Source organism: Haemorhous mexicanus, chromosome 20 (assembly GCF_027477595.1).
Source record: "Haemorhous mexicanus isolate bHaeMex1 chromosome 20, bHaeMex1.pri, whole genome shotgun sequence".
Classification (NCBI taxonomy): domain Eukaryota; kingdom Metazoa; phylum Chordata; class Aves; order Passeriformes; family Fringillidae; genus Haemorhous; species Haemorhous mexicanus.
This window is the reverse complement of record NC_082360.1, coordinates 9428436-9444131: the sequence shown is the minus strand read 5'-3', so window position 1 is coordinate 9444131 and position 15696 is coordinate 9428436. Positions and strand designations below refer to the sequence as shown.

Below are 15696 nucleotides of genomic sequence, written 5' to 3'. Positions count from 1 at the left end.
TACAATTTAAGGCATGACTAAGATCCAATCACAAGATGGGAAGCCAAGTCTCTCTGTGAGGTATTTTGGATACATAGAGTCTGCACTGGCAGTTGAAATAGCAACACACAGTTGCAAGGAATCCAGGAGATCCCACGCATGTCTGCCTGTCAGATACTCTTATTCTGCTGATCTGATTAAATCTGAACATTAAGTTCTTTTCCATCAGTGCTCTTATCAGCTCCCCTTTGGCAAGAGGCACGTGAATTGCAGATCTATGTGTTTATAAGCAATTCAGTTGCAAGTCAGCCCAGTTGCATCAGATAAGAACAAATACTTTTATTTACAATTTGGGGAAACAATCATTAGACAATCTTGCATATAGATAAGAATGAACCAGAAGAACCTATCAAATCCTTCACTAACAAAACTTAGCTAGTGCTTTTTCCCTCATAGATATAACATTTTTTTACAACAGCAGATCCTGATGAGTCTCTCTGATTCTCAACACCATTTGGTCCAACCTGAAGCCAGAAAAGCTGTAATTCACAGCACTGCCACAGAAACATCAGACCTGCAGTAAGTGTGTTTATTTCTAAAAATATTAAAAGACCCAAGTGCTGACTAAGCTTCATACTTTAATCAAAGAATGGACCAAAGTTTCTCCATTAAGAACTTAGAAATGGAGCTGCAAAACTCTAATTAATATTGTTGGGGAAAAATCCAAGCCCTTTGAAACTGAAAGGCACTGGATTCAAAGACCATGAGAAATCCCCCACTGGCAGAGAGTTCAGAAGCTCATTAGAGCAAGTGCAGATCCCCTCCTAAGTGCAAGTTTTATATCTTGAGACCAAATCCAAATTCAGAGACCAGGTGCTGGAGCTCTCAAGCCAGAGATCTGGGAAGCACAATGACCACCAGTGCTTTAGTTAGAACAATGACAGTTCAAAGCAGAAAAACAGTCTGGCTTAAAATTTAATCTGATAAAAACAAAAATGAAATTATGCATGATGTAACAGGGTTTCACTGAAGTGGTTTGGATTCCTTCATTTGTTACCATCAGCTGGGAATGACCATGGAGAAACTGCCTCCCCACAGAGTTCAAGCACCATATTAAAACTCTTGTTTTAAAGGCAGTTTTTCCATATGCCATTCCTGCAATCCACAACTGATGAGCATCAGCAGATACCTTCATTATTCAAGTGCTAATTAACAGTTCTATTAAAAAAGTATTCTACAGAAATTTCAGGTTTTTCTCCAGAGAAAACAGACTTTATTCTTTACTGAGTTTGTGTTAAAGTAGATATTCCTGGAAGGTACCACTGACCTGTGACTGATTTAACTCAAGAGTTCCTAACTGGGCACATAACCCCAAACCCAGTCATTTTCAGATGTCATTTAGTCTTGAAAAGCTACTTTAACAGTCTCCTGCCTGGCCAAGCATTTGTAACTTGTTTTTTGTTTGATTTTGACAGATGGTTTATTTCCAGAAAGTCTGCTGGCCCTTACACTGCCCTGTGTTTTTGACATGTCAGTGATGAACTGCTGAGATAATGCGACAGTCTGAGTTTAAAGACGAAGTTATTGGAGCAGACACTAATTACATTTCATCTATTTAAAACCCAGAGATCACAAAGACTACTTAAAACTCAAGACTGGAAAAAAAAAAAATAATAAAAGAGGACTTACTTGTTCTCCAAGTTTATCCAAGTTGTCCAAGAAATACTTTACAGATTCCCCCTAAAAACAAATCAAACAGTTATTTAAATAAGTGACATCCTTGATCTCAATAGTTTACATTCTGAAGTCCAGATAATTTATCAGAAACCTACATTTAAGCATTGTAAGCTTTAATCACTGCCCTTTTTAAAAGCAGCTATCCTAAGAACCCAACTGATGATTTATTCTTAGTCCAGCTCATATTTAAGCTTAAAAGCATAAAAGGCACATTTGTAATAGTCACATTCTTTCCAAGTTTAGACTTGATAAATAAATCCAAGTGTTATCCACGGGGAGCATCAATGAAGCAGCCACACCTTCGTTATGAAAAGAAACATTCAATTCCTCTGAGGCTTAGCAGAGTGTGCACACACAGGCATTCAGGTGCATTTAATCACCAGAGAAAGTTCATTTCTACTGCAGTGCCACAGGACTCATGCTCACAGGTACTTCCCTGGAGCAGAACACAGGATGAGAAACCACAGCAGACAAAGCATTTTACTCAAGTTTCCCCTCAGACACCAAGCTGGACCAGAACATCTTACTGTGAGTGATGAGCAGAGTTGCTGTGCATGGTATCACATTTACTATCCAGGTTTATCCTCTGGGTTCAACTCATCCCTGTCCTGGCAAAGGGGAACTGCAGTTTTTAATCCCCCCAGTAATGTGGAACTAAAGATTTTTTCATGGTAAACCTGAACCACAATCAACCCTGCAGAACTCCATCAGGGTGCTGGGATTAAGGAGGAATTCTGCCATGGATACTGCTGCACCTGAGTTCACTTGCAATAGGAATGTACTGATGGAATTCACTGCAGAGGAAAGCACCTTTTTAAGGTTCTCAGCATCCTCACAGAAGCACAAATCTTCTTCCTTCTGGAAACTCTTAATCACCAGCTGTAACTTACTCATTTTACAGTAAGTGCAGAAAAGAAACCACCTGTGTTTTCACTCTGCAGATGGAAGAGCAGGAATTGTGACTGAGCTTTCTGGATGAGAAATCAAACAGCATCTGAGGCTGGGGTGACTACACTTAATCCAGACAAGTGAATTAGGACAGGAGCTACACCCTGATAATGACTTCCCCTCACTTCAATCTGAACTCTGCAAGCTTATCTAGGGAGAATATAAACCTCACTATTCCACTGTGTCATCTAAGCATCCACCCTGAGCAGAGCAGGGTAAATAAAGGCCAAAAAGGGGTCTGGCAGACACATCTGCAAGGTACCTTTGCAAGGTTTCCAGGCACTAAAATAAGTTCCATAATACAAGTAGATGCCACACCTTTAAGTGTGCAATTTGAACATCAACGTTTAATGAGGCAGAACTGGGGCTCTGGTTGGAACTTGCCTCGTGCTCAACACACCTGCAGGGAGAGGGCCCAACACACCTCTACTGCCCTATTTTACCTCCTGTTTGGCTCAGCTGTCCTGATTTTCTCTGGGGTGACAAACTGCAGCAGGAACACCATTTTAGTAGCACACAGCAGCAACTGCTTGCAATGATAGCAGTATTGTATCTTTTCCATCATCTGCTCTAGCCTCAATCCTCTAAGGAAGGTATGCAGGGAAGAGCATTCCTATTTCACAGAAAATAAACAACCCTGATGCATGAATCCATCAAGCTTCCCAAGAAGGAGTAACAAGATCAGAACTCAGGCTTTCCAAGTGCTAAAGCCATTGTCTGTAGCTGAATACTAAGGCGAAATAAAATTTAAGGTCAGATTTAATTTCTTTTTTAGGTGCCAATAGGAGCTGGCAACCTTCCCTTCCCCACAGGGCTGGCTACATACCAATGAGGCAGATTTCAGACTCAGTAATTGCAGGTATTTACTCTGGAATACCTGGGCCTCAGAGGCTGAACTTGTGTGTGTGTGCATACAAACATGCATGTTAATCTTAGACAGCTTTTTATACAACTTACAGCAATACCTACTCCCTAAAGAAGCATTAACTCAGCAGTTAATGTGGAAGTTACTACCTCTCCTTTAAATCCCAGGGCTTGCAGCTACTGCAATGCACAGAGCACTTGGAGCAGACAAGCAAACCACAGCCTGGAAAGGTCACAAAACATCCCCACAGGCAGCTTTCCAAAAGAGGGGATTTCCTGAAATCACAAATGCAAAATGCACAAGCCTGCAGCGACAGCAACACTCCAGAGCCACCCATCCAACAGCAAAGTCACTCGGGGAGCACTGAGATGCCAGCTCCTTTTCTGGGCTGTCACCTATCAGAGTCAATGGCACACAAACATCAAGGTGGCCAGGCTGAAACTGAAGAGACTGAACTATTCAATCCATCAGGTCCAACAACACAGCTCATTAAGCTGAGACATTCCAGCTTCCCTCCTCCACACCGTGGGCTCAGCTGCTTGGGCTCTCCCCTCATAAAAATCTGTTCAGACAGCAAGTGCTGTGGACATGACTCAGCTCTGTAACCAAGGATAGAAGTTGTTCATTCACTGTTTTTTACCAATCTGCATTCCAATTAAAAATCTAGAACAGCTTCAAACTCATCATCTCTTCTCCCATCCCACTCCAGCCACACCACACAGCCACAACCCAGGGGCCTGATCAGTGGTAATTTTCTGTCTGCCCTGGACATGTTGCTATCAGCAGGCTGAGCTCTGCTAACTACAGACACTCCTGAACAGCAAAGTACCTCACTGAACAGATCTTTATCAGAATGCACTACTGGAGAACCAGAGAGTTTTGACCCATTTACACAAGCTTCAAAGAGGCAGCATTACAAAGCAGCCAAGCTTCAATCCCTTCCCAAAGTGTGTAGCTCTTTATTTTATCCAATAATGAAGAGAAACACATTGAAAAACTCAGCACACAACAACTGAGGAAAGCTTTAATGCCACCCATTTTTAAAAATCAGTTAGAAAAGGACCCATTCACATCCCTGTACAACAGCAGCCCCAAAGACAGCTTCTGTGTTAGGCTGCTTTTTCCTGGTAGACAGAGAACCAGATCCCACTCAGTAAATCCATGACAGTGACCATATTTAAATAGCTGTACACAACAGCTGTCACCTAAAATTTCCTTTCTGACAAACTGTAAACTCTCTGGTTTACCCAAGATGACTAGAAAAAAGAAACTGGGTTTCCCCACTCTGTGCCACTAATGCCAGTGTGGCTCACCATGTCCAGCCCTGCCACGAGGCTGCTCAGCAATCAATCTGTGGTGTCACACCACAAAGGAGCCATACCAAGGGCAAAATCTAGGCAGAAATGAGAAACTGAAGGATGTGCCCCCATTAAAACCCCCACAGTTCTCCATTACACTCCTGATGTCTTCACACCCACGTTCTGTGAGTACATAGGACGGAAATTTAAAGATTAGCTAAAAATACAGAGATGTTCCCAGGACAGGAAGGACCTTGACCTGTTGGAGGGAGTCCAGAGGAGGCACCAAGTTGATTACAGAGATGGAGCACCTCTCCTACGAGGAAAGCCTGAGAGAATTGGGAATGTGCAGTCTGGAAAAGGGAAGACTTTCAGGTCACCTGACTGTGGCCTTCAGTACCAGAAGGAAGCATACAGGAAAGATGGAAAAACTATTTACAAGGGTCTGGACTGAGAGGACAAGGGGGAATGGCTTCACACTGACAGACAGAAGGTTTAGACTGGTTATTAGGAAGAAATTCTTTACTTTGATGATTCTGTGGCACTGGCACAAGTTGCCCAGAGCTGTGGATGCTGCATCCCTGGGAATGCTCAAGGCCAGGTTGGACAGGGCTTGGAGCAAGCTGGGATACTGGCAGGTGTCCCTGCACACCATTCTATGGTTCTGTGTGACAGAGCAGTCCCAGGTGAATCTTCTTTTTTAAATGCAGATGAACCCTTTGAAGTAATTTGAACAGTTGAGCAGTTTGGAAATGCAAATCTCTGAAGGCTGCAGTGACACTGCAGGAACCAACCATGCCATGGAGCCCAACTCATCCCCTGCCCACTTCCCTCTCCTGCACTTCAGTACAGCCCAAAGATGCCAATACAAGGACAAAATACAGCCCAAAGATGCCAATACAAGGACAAAACCCAGCACAGGCTTGGGCACACATCTCAAATGAATACTGAGGTACTGCAATAAGCAAACTTCTTGAGCACTCCACAATACAGCAGAATGAACAACCCACACATGAGATCCAAAGACCTTCTGGAGTTACAGGAGGGTGCTCTGGCTGTTTTAAACTTTATTACATTATATCAGAGTATTGGATTTTTAAGCAGTCCCTTCTCAATGCTTGAGAAAGATGCCCTTTTTTGTTCAGATGGAATATACATGTCTCAGCTGTGGCCCTTCAGCCTCCTCCTGATTCAGAAATGCATGTAAGCCACAGGAAGTTGACTGTTAAGTAACTTTATTCATAACTGTCAACTATTCCATTTTCAGAAAGGTTTGAGTCAAACCAGCCTGTCTCCTGCAGCCCTGTGATCCTTCCTGAGAGAGCCAAGCCACTTCATCATGAATGTACAAGAAAACACTGAAATCTTGCTCCTATCAAGGTGACTGACACAACAGCTTCCCCTACAACTCTGCATTAAACTACTTGTTAAATGAAATATCTCCAGTTCTCTAATTCATTCTTTTTACTAAGACATTCTACAAATTCATTCTTTTTCCAAAGCAGAGGTGGTCATTTAGTTGTAGGCCAACACCTGCTGGTGTGGTCACCTGCAGTAAACCAGAGCAAGGATCTTTTCTAAGCAAAACACAGCACAAAGATCACTGTCTGGTTACTGCCTAAAGCAAAGTAACCACAAAAATATTTTTGGGGAGGGAAGAAAAAAAAAAAACCTACATGAAATACACACTAGATGAACACATCTTTTAAACCCAGGAAGCACCAATTTATTTGGTTTCCATGAAAACAATGTCAGCAATCTAAATATGATTTGCTGAAACCTTAGCATAGCCAAATGGCTTTTGAGCTCTTCAAGGGGATCAGGGACACTGCATTTTTTCCACTAGCAATTGCTTAAAAAAGAAAAAAGAGATAGAGAAAAAGCATCAAATAAAGATTTAGTCATCACAAGGTTTAAAGAAAGAAACAATTTATCAAACCATCTAGGTTTGGCTGCAAGTTCAGTGGAACATACTGAACTGACAAGGCTTATTAAGTGTCTGAAATAATAAATGTGATACTTTAAGAAAATAGGAGATGTAACTTAGTAGCTCTATATTAGAACTCTAAGAACCACCAAACATTTTCTCTTCCTGACCTTACTTGAATTTCTCGAGAAAGAGAAACAAATATTTCCTATTTTATTTGATTAAAAACCCACAAAAACACTAGAAACAAAAACACCACCAAAAATAAGCTTTTTTTACAAGCCTACTTTAGAATAAGAACAGGTAATTGCAGTGTTTTTAGCCTGGTGTGTACATGCCTAAATATGCAAACCAAACCATCCATAACTCTGGAGAATCAGCTTGAAGGAAGATGATGGAGACATAAGCAGAGTCTGAAAATTCTGCATTTTACAGCACCCCAGTAATGCTTATAGCACACACTTCATTATGTACAGGGTGCTTTTCTGTTAGGGGCTTAATCCAGGAAAATCCATTTTTGAGGATTTTGGCAAAGGAAAGAATCTTTAGCAACCTTTTTTCCTGGCCACCCCACCCTAAGCTGATTTAAAAGAAGACTGAGTACAAATCAATAGTGCTGCCACTGAAGGTTTAGCAGATGTCTTCTGAAATGACAGTAATAAACAGAGGGATAATGAATGGAGAAACGTTTCAATCAAATCAATCAATGCAGATTCCCAGAGGAAGGGAGATTACAGGGCACAACCTCCTCCACCCAAACAGGGAACATCCACAGCGTTGCACAAAGGAGGGAGATGATCCAGATGATATATTTATGCCATGAATGCATATCCTAATTACACTAATGAGCTCAAATCCACAACTGTCTGGATTGTTAGAGCAGGTTTAACCAAGTCTCATGTCACGACATTCAACTGGTTTGGTCTCTTTTGCTGGTCTCACACTTGGAGGTAAAGAAACAATCTTGGTTCCTACACAGCTTTCAGGTTTCTACAATTTCTCTTTCCAGTCACTCCTCCCAGTGCTTTTTGAAGAGGATTCCTCTTTTAAAGATGCCCCAGTCAATAGACTAGGATAAAACTTCCCCACATTCATACCTATAACCTGTTTACTCAAGGAACTAAACCTTAAAAATATACTTTCCCTGTTTTACAGCAGCAATCCAGCAACTTGATTGGCCTCTCCTAAAGTGAAGGGAAGCAACTGATTTCTGAATTGCCACTCCATGCTCCAATACCTGATTTAACACACTCTTCAAGCAGTATTAGGAGCATTCTGCAAGTTTACAATAAGCATATACTAAGCAATAACTAATTTTTAATAACGGTGCTGAAGGTATTTTGGGGAAAAAGCCCAGGTAAGCAGTAGTATATTTACTTCCCAAATTGAAGACTGGGGTCAAAATATTTGAGTGTGAACTAACACAAGACACATTTCCCTGTGAGAGGTTTCCTTCTCTAAGTGTTAATTATGGCCAAAGCACACCAGTCCCCATTTATGCCCACACGAGCATTACTGTGGCCATGTGCAGAGCAGCCAAGTGTTCCATGTGAAATTAATCCCAAACTCTCCAAAACCAAAGGGCAAACTGCTGGAAAATGGCACTGCTGCCTGTGGAAGCAGGAATGGAGCAGCCTTACAAGGGCTGTGTCAGGATCTGCTAGTACAAGCTGGGGTCATGATGGTTCATTAACTGATCTCAGAGTGCAAAAACAGAAACTGATTTTTGTGTATGTGTGAGTTTGGACTGTCTGGGAAGGAAGGGACAACTTGAAGTAACTTAGCAGAACCTCCCAGGCAGATTTTGTCTCTTTACCCACCCAGGGAAGCACAGCAGCAGACAGTCTCCTAGAGGCTGAGGCACAGACAGTGTGTGTCAAGACCAGACATCTCACATCTCCCAGCTTCTCTCTCCAGCTCAACCATTTGAATAGTCACTTAAACCTGATCTGCCCATTTCCAGAGATAAAATTCAGCACATTGGGATTAATTCCTGTTTCTCTGCAAGAACGGAGAGTTCAGACACAGTTGCTGATACAGAGTCCAAAATAATGCTGCTCCTCATCAATCCACATCACAAATGCGTCACAGCTCAGCCCAGCTCTCAGAGCTCAGACCCATTTCCCCTTTTCAGCACTCGCTACATGCAGCTCGAGCTGGGTTTGCCTTTTTTCAGAGCCATCAGAACTGCGTCACGCGGGGCAGAAGTGAAACCTGCCTCGTGTTTGGTCCCACAAACTCAGCATCTGTCCTAAAAAAAGGAAAGGTTCAAGCCCTGACTCACAGAAGCCATCTTTTGTAAAACCTTTTGGTGGCAGAACAGAATCTGTGTTTGCAACAGCTGGATCACTTTGGCTGGAGGGTGCTCAACTCCAAAAGCACCACGAGAGGAGTCAGCCCAAGTTTATTTCATGAGTGACATTTTTATCTTGCATAACGGCATTAACAAAGAAAGGTGAAGGGGTTTAAGAAGGGGTTTAACCCAATAATATCCCTTTAATCTATTATCCCCTATTTAGTGTAATCCAATTAATCCATAATTCTCAAAATGTGGATAACAAATGGAGGGAGACAGAGCATGCCAACCTGAGGGCCTGCACTGTGACACCCTGGCAGCACCTGCAAGCTGGGGACATCTGCCATACCCTGAGAGTGACAGAAGGATGTCACCAAGCCAGCCTGGAATTAAATACTCCAAACAAGGCTCCAGCATCAGCTGCTGCTCCTTCTTGCACCCAGTTCAGCAGAGCTCTCCCTTCAAAGTGCCAGACACACAACTCACACAGATTGTCTCCCATCAGTAGAGCATTTACACAGTTTCATATATACCATGCCACTCCAATTAAATTAATTAAAACATGATTGAACTGTAAAAAGAAGTTAATCTGCATACCAGTATACCACAGAGCAAACTGTTCCAGTTTTCAATTACTTTCCTAAGAGGGAAGAAATCCATTTCAGTTTTCTTAGTTAGGTATCCCTCCCCTCTCCTGGTGGAATTTAATTGCTGAATTCTTAATTGCTCAAAAATATGCAAAGTCACTACAGCTTTTAGGTAGGAAACAGCATTCCACTGAAGCCTACAAAACTACAATTTCTCCACACCAGGCATTCTGCTATTGTATTTCTAATTCTGAAAGACTGCTTGGAAAGCAGGATGTGACATATTCTAGAGAGAGCTGAGACTCCTTCCAACAATTAAAAACCATCAGAGTCCACAGCATCAATCCTGGAGTGAAGAAATTCTTCCCTGTGAGGTCCTGGCACAGGTTGTCCAGGGAAGCTGTGGCTGGCCCAGCCCTGGAATGACCAAAGCCAGGATGGACAGAGCTTGGAGCACCCTGGGATAGTGGAAGGTTGGGAGAGGAACAAGATGAGCTTTAAGCTTCCTCCATCCCAAAGCATTCTGTGATTCCATGATTTTCCTTAGGATCACCATGCCTTCAAATAGGAAGCAAACTCAAGGTTGTTGCAGCCCCTCCTGGAGATCACAGCCAGGTTGAGGAACACATGAACTGGCACATGGGACAAACACAGACCCAGAGCACCCAACCAAAAGGCTGCTGCTCGCCAGAACCTGAACAGAAATGAATCCATGAAAGCAAAGATCAGCTGAACTTTGTTTCTTCAAAGGTCTTTTTACTCTCTCACTAAGTATTTACAATCCAAACTCTTCTTCCACAAAGTTTACTTTAGGGAAGACACCAATACCTTGCAGAAGATTTTCACATTTCATTGATGAAACCAATCCTCCAAGCCCCAGAACACACAGCCCCAGAAACCCTATGAAAACATGCACTGACCAAGGAGAAACTGCCACCTCCCAGTTACTATTTACACTCTGGGCAGCATCTCTATAAACCTCAGATGTTTTGCACACAAAACAGACTGGAACCAGACTGTAAACATTTGCTCTTCTTTCAGAGCACTGACCCACTGGCTCCATGACTTCATGCGTTTGTAACTCCAACTGCATTTAATCTAATGCTGGAGCAGTGGTGAGTCTGCAAATCTGCCATCCATCATTTAGAGCTTTACTTGCTTCCAAGTTGTACAAGACCAGCAAAGGCTCCCAAAAACATGACAAATATTTGGCATGTGGAAATGGATCAGCACTAAAACTGGCCATACTGAACTTGAAGATGCTTGAAAAGTCCATTATTGCATAAACTCTGCACTAAATCACAACATTTCAAAATCAGAGCCCTGAACTGGATCCCAATGCATTTCTCTAGGATTCAGTTTTAAAGTACATTTGGTTCCTATTTCAGCCTCATGAGAAATCCAGATGACCAAATGCTTTTTAGTTCCTTCCTCTGTCTCAATTAGAAGAATCCATTTCAATTAAGTTCTGCTCTTTCTGTTTGCAGCCAGTGATGCACTCCTAAACCAGCTCTTGTTCCAAGCTGACAAGATCCTGTGATAATTTACTGGGTCTAGTGAAACAGCTACCTGTATCATTAGCTGAATACTGGTGGTTTTAAATACTAAAAGTTGGGTCTAAAAGAGCTCAAAGTAACAGTGAAGTACACAAGACTCCCTAAACAGCAGCAAGAGGCTGAAAACATTTCATGTCACTTATAGAATTTCCTACTATGAATTAACTAAAACAAGAAAGAAATATAAACATATAGTTGCTCAATTACTAGAGCAACTATATAACTTTGCTACTGAAACTGATTAAGAGTCCCAGTACCCCCTACTTGTAAAATTTTAGTAATCACCCTGCACTACTTTTTTCCCCCCCACAATTTTGTGTAGATATTTTGAAATACAAATGGCACCAGTGTACTGTTTCCACCCCTGGAAATTCTGCATCCTCTTGATTAGGTCACCAGTGGGTGATAAAATACCATCATGTGCCCAAAGAGAGAAGTGCTCCCAGGCTGGCTGCAGAGATCCCAGCATTTTGTCTAAAATTATTTCCCCAGCATCTTTTAACAAAGGAAAAAGAAACAGAAATTCATGGGTATTAAACATTCCTGTACCATTAAGCCATAAAAAGAATTTGAGGTCTTTTCAGTTCCTTGGTTAAGTCTCTGAAGAGGAGACACTTGTTAACTGAGGAGACTCTGAAGGAAAAGAAATTTAAGGCAGAAAAAAAAAAATTAATTACTATGATGGAGAGGTGTGCAACATGGTACAGTGACCTGAGTGCCATAAAAGGCAGCTCACTCCCTATTACTGCTCAGAAATTTTCTTTTCTGAAGTAGCTGGTGTCAGTTACTGTGATGATAATTCGGGGTGTTTTCTGTATTTAAAATTCCTCAACTTTTCCAGCTCTATTACCTGTTGTTTCTTGTTAATGCAGACATGCAAGTTAAAAAGATACAGGAAGTAATTTAGGATTTTTTTAGCTGCTGATGTACTCTTAAACATTTTCTTTATCACTATTTAAATTCAATTCAACAGGCAACTCTAGGATAAAATGTAAGCGTTAGTCTGGGATTATTCAGATTTTATTCAAATTAAACACATTTTATTTACAATTTGAGGCTGCCAAGTTAACTAATATCATGTTCTATGACTCATTTATTCACCTTTAAGATATAAATAAAGGCTTCATATTCCAGAGTAATACAAGATACCACTTGATATCAGGCAGCTCCATCAGCACTGTGAGTATACAGCTTGTTATTCTGTAAAAGGGCAGGTTCTGCACCTTCAGACTTCTCAACTGAATTTGATAATTCAGATCCTTAGCAAAGGAAAGTGCCAGCAGACACAATGCTGGCACAGAGATTATCTTGCTTTCCCACAACTACAGTTATTCTCTTGCTTTTCTGACGCAGTGAGTGAGGTCAGCTGCACTTGGTTTTCTCACATTTTCTTAAGCAACTTCCTCAGCCACCACAAGCTGAAGTTTCCTACAACTTTGCTAGTTCTGTGTAAGAGGTGCAGCCTGAACCCAAAAGATATCAAAAGATGTCACCATGAACTGAAATCTGGGACAATAAAGAGCCAAAACAGTCACCCAGTACAACCTAGGTGAGAGCAGACTTCACCAGCCTCTAAGGCTGAAGCCTTGTCACAGTAAACTCAAATTAGGGAACAGCAGCACAAATCAACACTGCCTCTGGCATGGCAGCTCAGTCCTGAAGGATTCCATATTTACACATGAAAATATCCCTCTCTGCTCCTTGCCTCAGGTGCAGGACACAGGCATGGCAGATGACACTACGTTTATCCCACACGGATTTGCTGACAGCCAGGAGCCCAGGGACTGTGCAGGGTTTGTGCTCAGGAAGTCATTTCTGCACAGACCCAGAACGGGTGCAGCCCCTGCTGTGTAAATTCCAAAGGTTGTAACGAGACAGCTCTGCAGGTACCAACATGCAACACCTTGCAGGTGAGTAGAGAGCAAGGAAATGAGCTTGCAATAAATGTCTGCACCAAGGGCTCAATTTACACTGCACAGCAGAAGCAGCAAAAGCTCCTCTAACACATTTGCAGAGATTCAAAACAACCTGCTGAGAAGAGGTTCACACGCTCAAGATGTGAATATTCATATTCAGAAGGGCACTTGTATTTTATATTTATTTAACCACGGCCTGGTTACAGAAGTCCCTTCTTTTGCAAGAAGTAGGTCACCTTCTAGTCTTCTGCAACAAAATGTTTAGGAAACTAAGGCACATGACTATCAACAGGACACAGCTTGTTGGAGATGGCACATGTATAACAACACATCCCTCTGCTCCCACACTGCATTGTACAAGTGTGCATTTTAAAAGCAGTGGTTCCCCATAAACAGATCACAGAACCCCGGAATGGTTTGGGTTGGAAGGGACCTTAAAGACCCCCCTGTTCCAACCTGCTGCCATGGGCAGGGACCCCTTCCACTAGACCAGGTTAGTCAGTATCTGGACTGAGTTTGAATTAGGAATTCCATCCTGAGAGATTGCACTGAAACCACACAGAAAACATCGGCTTGCACAAGCCAAGTGTAGCACACAGGACTCCACAGGCATTCCTGCTTGGAAGACAACTCATCCTGCTTCAGTCTGGCACAACATGTCTACATCAAGACAGCTCCTGCTGAAAGACCTCCCATGTCCAGAACGACATTTGTGCTTAATAGCAACAAAAGATAAAAATATAAAAAAAAGAAATACAGCAACATTCTGAAAAAAAATATGGCAAAGAGGTTCTCCATCAAAACCAGACCAGCACCAACTGGCAATAAAGACCAGTCCACTCTCCAAACACTTCAATATTTTGCTGCTAATAAAAAAAGGCAGGAAAGGAAGAGTGGTGGAAAGGGAAGAAGGCAGTCCCAGAAACAGCATTTCAGCTCTGAGGCTGAAACAGAAATCCTAATCCCAATTTGGAAAAGGATAAAAAATGGCACTTTGTGTTAAGTGAGTATAATTCACCTGAAGATCTCTCAGCTTGAGTGAAATATTACAGTCAATCCCCACTACCAAAGCACTGGCATACTCTGAAGGGTTTTTGGTCACAAATCTGGAGAAAGGACACTCAACCCTCTACTGCTGGACTCTAGAGTTAATCCCTATAAGGAGTCTTACTACTACCAACTCAAAACCAGCATTATCTTGTCATTGGGGCTGGAAAAACAGCAAATCTTCAAAAAATCCAAGTCTCTTTGGAGGATTTGAACAGCTCATTTTAAAGTATAAATTTGTAAAGCACTTTTCTTTCCATAGTTATAGCAACAATCTTTGATAAATCCTTTTCACCTGAAGACCATGAGATGGCAAGCAGCCTTTTCCAAGGGCTTTAAGGAGTCATGCTCACTGTACAGGCCATCCTGTGATCTGATGTTTGGCAGAGTACTGCTTAGAGAAAAGGGAAAAAACTGTTCATACTTCAACATATATAAAGCACCAGCTTTTTGGGTTTTCACACAGAAATTGAAGCATAGTCAGCGTAATTGCAACACCACATTTCAATTAACTCTGTATTATGTGATTAAATGCCCAAATAGTCAATGTTTAGAGAAATGCTGGATCTCATGTCTGTAATGAAGATTCTCCTGTAGGTCTCAGAAACCTCCTCCCAACAGTTTATGCACTCATGTCCCAACAGAAGCAACTCCTGCATCCTTCAAGCAGGGTGGGAGCACTGAACACCCAATCCAAGATCCAAGGGGAAAGCCATGCCTACTTAGGGATGTGGGAAGATTAAAGAGATGAACACTGGGAGCAAAACACTGCAGAAGCTGCTGAAAGGCTTCTGAAAGCCACTGTCAAACACAATGCAGACGCTTCCATGAATGACAGGTAAGACACCTTTTCCAGGCTCCACACTTGTGACTTCAGAGGGACTTGGTGCACTGACCTCACAGCTGTCCCATAAGATGGGAATCCGCCCTTCAAAAGGGGAAAAAACTCAACATCTGGCAACTTAGCCTGGCTTCACACACAACTGACCTCTGCAGGATCAGGCTCTATGATCAGGCACATTTCAGGATGTGTTGAAAGAACAATAAACTTTCCTAATATTCTCAGTGTCCATCTGAGGACTCATCCTTTCAGGAGAGCTTAAATTATCTTCTCGTGTGTACAACAGCCCCACTAATATTCAGATAGAACCCTGAAAAGCCCAAGGACAATAAGACAAAATACAATACAATCTCCCAGTAAACTGTCCAATACTTGCCAAAAATACTTGTCTGAATAAGAAAAATGCTACACAGAAGCTGCTGCAAAGCTATCAGTGTAACTTCAAGCAGAACACGCCTTTTCCTGTATTCTATAATCTGATCTAGCACTTGCAGACACAAGTGCTAGATCAGATTATGTCACAATGTCACAGAAAAAGTTGTGATCCAGAGGTGAGTGCATATCCTAAAATCCTTATTGTATCACCTGTGCCTGCAGTTCTATGCAAATATGGACAAAAATAAAGTGTCATCTCACATGAATCTCACATCTCTGCAGCTTTCTGGCTTTAAAATACCCAACAACATTCACTTAAACTTC

General features: G+C 42.0%; 1 protein-coding gene across 1 annotated transcript in view; it reads right to left on the bottom strand.

Moving 5' to 3' along the window:
- GNA13 (G protein subunit alpha 13) overlaps positions 1-15696 on the bottom strand; it is a 31817-nt gene that overhangs the window by 9477 nt on the left and 6644 nt on the right. Inside the window, exon 3 of the mRNA XM_059864651.1 lies at positions 1669-1719. Within this exon, the coding sequence (XP_059720634.1) occupies positions 1669-1719 (51 nt within the window). The remainder of the gene's footprint in view (positions 1-1668; positions 1720-15696) is intronic.